This window comes from Athene cunicularia, assembly GCF_003259725.1.
Source record: "Athene cunicularia isolate RWA chromosome 19 unlocalized genomic scaffold, athCun1 chr19_part1, whole genome shotgun sequence".
Lineage (NCBI taxonomy): Eukaryota > Metazoa > Chordata > Aves > Strigiformes > Strigidae > Athene > Athene cunicularia.
The window spans coordinates 7252513-7254981 of NW_020799124.1; the positions used below are offsets into that span (position 1 = coordinate 7252513).

The 2469-nt window shown below is 50.2% G+C and overlaps 1 protein-coding gene across 1 annotated transcript in view; it reads left to right on the forward strand.

Moving 5' to 3' along the window:
- The window catches only part of SRRM3 (serine/arginine repetitive matrix 3), a 16933-nt gene that overhangs the window by 11006 nt on the left and 3458 nt on the right, over positions 1 to 2469 (forward strand). Inside the window, exons 8-9 of the mRNA XM_026861859.1 lie at positions 1212 to 1306; positions 2219 to 2229. Of these exons, the coding sequence (XP_026717660.1) occupies positions 1212 to 1306; positions 2219 to 2229 (106 nt within the window). The remainder of the gene's footprint in view (positions 1 to 1211; positions 1307 to 2218; positions 2230 to 2469) is intronic.

The following is a 2469-nucleotide window of genomic DNA, read 5'->3' on the forward strand; positions in this document are numbered from 1 at the left end:
TCTGTGTTTTTCTTTAGCCTCCCATTTGAAAAAAACCCAAACGGTAATATACACTTCCATTTCTTGCTCAGCAGAAGCAGGGACGAGTGGGAGGGAAGGGCAATGAAACGTGCTTTTTTCCCCCCCCTTGTTTTAGTTTTCTTTCTCATGATTTCTTTTCCCTTGTGATGTACAGAAATGCAACAGATATATATCTCTCTTATTTTTTCCCCCCCCCGTTGTCGTCGTGTTGTTCTAGAATTTTTTGCTTTTGTGTGTGTTAATGTGGAGAAGAAAAAAAAAAAAAAAGCAGATGTGTTTTCTAAATATTTACGACCGCTGAACATTGTATTTCCATTTTCTATATTTTGAACAAGGAATTTAAAAGGGAAGAGAACTGAGCAGCTCTACACTGCAAAGGTAGCAGGCTCGCGTCGATATTGCAGAGCAAATTGCCCTTTGCCTCCTTCAATTGGCTACTGCCCCGTTTTCTTGGCTGGATCCTGCTGCTGTGGGGGTGGTTTTCCTCCACGGTTGCAGGATGAGGCCGTTGGGTGCTGGGTTATCCACCCCCCCACGCACACACCAAGCACCCTGTGGCCATCGTGCACCTGGGTGCCTGCATCTTGCATCCCGGCAGGATGAGTGCTGAGCATCCTCAGTACCTGACCCCTCCTGCATCCTGCAGACCCCCCAAAAGCTCCAGATTCAGCCCAACGCCCAGGTGAGCTGTGCCCCCCCAGCGCTCCCAGGGCTGCTGGGAGGAAGGGGTGCCCTGGGGTTCTGTCCGGCGTTGCCTTCCCTTTTAAATACCCGGTCCCGTCTCCATCCATCCCTGCTGCCTTCCCCAGCCTTCCTCCTGGGTCTCTCCTCCTCCTCCTCGCCCACATGCACCCTCCGGCCCCTCTTTCTCTCCGGTTTTCTTTGGGCCAATACAACCCAAACAACCCTTGCCATGTCCCACCTCCATCCATCGCCTTCCCTGCATGTTATCCGGGACTTTGCCATGTTATATAGCGACTTTTTAAGACTGAAATGCAGCCGGGTTACAGACACCAGCCAGCAAACCCCCTGCGGCCACCCTGCTCGGTGGCCGGCCACAGCCTTTCCATTTAAAAAAAAAAAAAAAGTAAAAAAATAAAAAGCTAACGAGACCAATTTTAAAAATAATTCAAAAGATTCTAAGCAAAGCAAACGGGATTAGCCAGGGGGTCTGGATCGCCGTACTAAAGAGTCCTTGTCTTTTTCCCATTCTGCCCTCCAAATGTGGAGATTATTGTTTTCTTTTTTATTATCGCATTCCTGTCACTGCCAATTGCAAAGGTAGGTATTTCGTCCACCTCTGCACGTTCACTTCTGCAGATGAGCCTGTTGAAAAGCACCGTAGCTTGATTTAATGTTATTTTCTCTTTCTTTCTGACTTTCTTTCTCTTTCTTTCTTGCTCTCCTTCTCTGTCTCTCTTTCATTTTGTCTCTTTTTGGTGGCTATATATAAATTTTTTTTATTTGTATGGTTTTCCCCAGTTAGCTGCAAAGCCATGCTCTTCTCTTATGTTATTTCTATTTTTTGCCCTGTCCACGTAATATTTTTTCTTTCTTCCCCTCTTTTCTCTTCCCCGTCTCCTCGTGCCGTCGGTAGAATGCATTTCTGTGTCTTTCAGCCCTTCGACTTTGTGTTCGTTTCCATCCAGGGTCCGAGCACGCCTGCTCCATTTGAGTCCCCCCTTAGGGGCCGGGTAACGAAGGCAAACATAATTAGTGAGAAATAGGGGCAGCGGCCAGAGCCAACGGGTGGGAGCGACAGCAGATCCTGGGTGTAGGGGCGGATGGATGGGGCAAGAAATTAGAAATGTGGGGACATGTGCTTGTTTAGCCCCTCCTCGGGCTGGGACAGACAAAAAAAGAAAAAAACCAAACCAAAAGTTAAACAACCCAGGGAAAACATCAGGGGACTGCAGTGGGGAAAGGTTGAAAGCTTGCTCCGTGGAGAGAGGCAGGTCCAGGGCATCACAGTCCCCAAGGGGCAGGGGACAGTGTCCCAACCCCGTCTGTCCCAGCTCCACAAGCTCCCAGTGTGTGTTTTCCCTTTTGGGCCGGGCCTTGGCTGATTTGGATTTATTTGGGATGCTTTTCTTTTTGTTGCCTTCCTGCACACCTGGGCAGGAGATCCCTCTGCTCCCACCCCAGGGTTTGAGTGGGAACCCCACAGCCCGAGCCTGTGGTGTGGCCAGCCAGCACCGAAATGCCACTGTAGGAAAGAGGAAACCCCTCTCTTACTTCTTCCCCTTCTTCTTCTTCATCTCTGCTTTTATTTTTCCCTGCCTGGATGCTGGCTCAGCTGAACCCCGGGTCCAGGGCTGCTGCATCCCCTTGGAGGGGGTCACTGTCCCCCAGCGCTTGCCATGGGCAGGGCTGGCCATCACTTCCAGCCTCCCCCTTGCTGGGGTGATTGCCACAGAAACAGATAATAAACCCACACCCCCCCCCCCC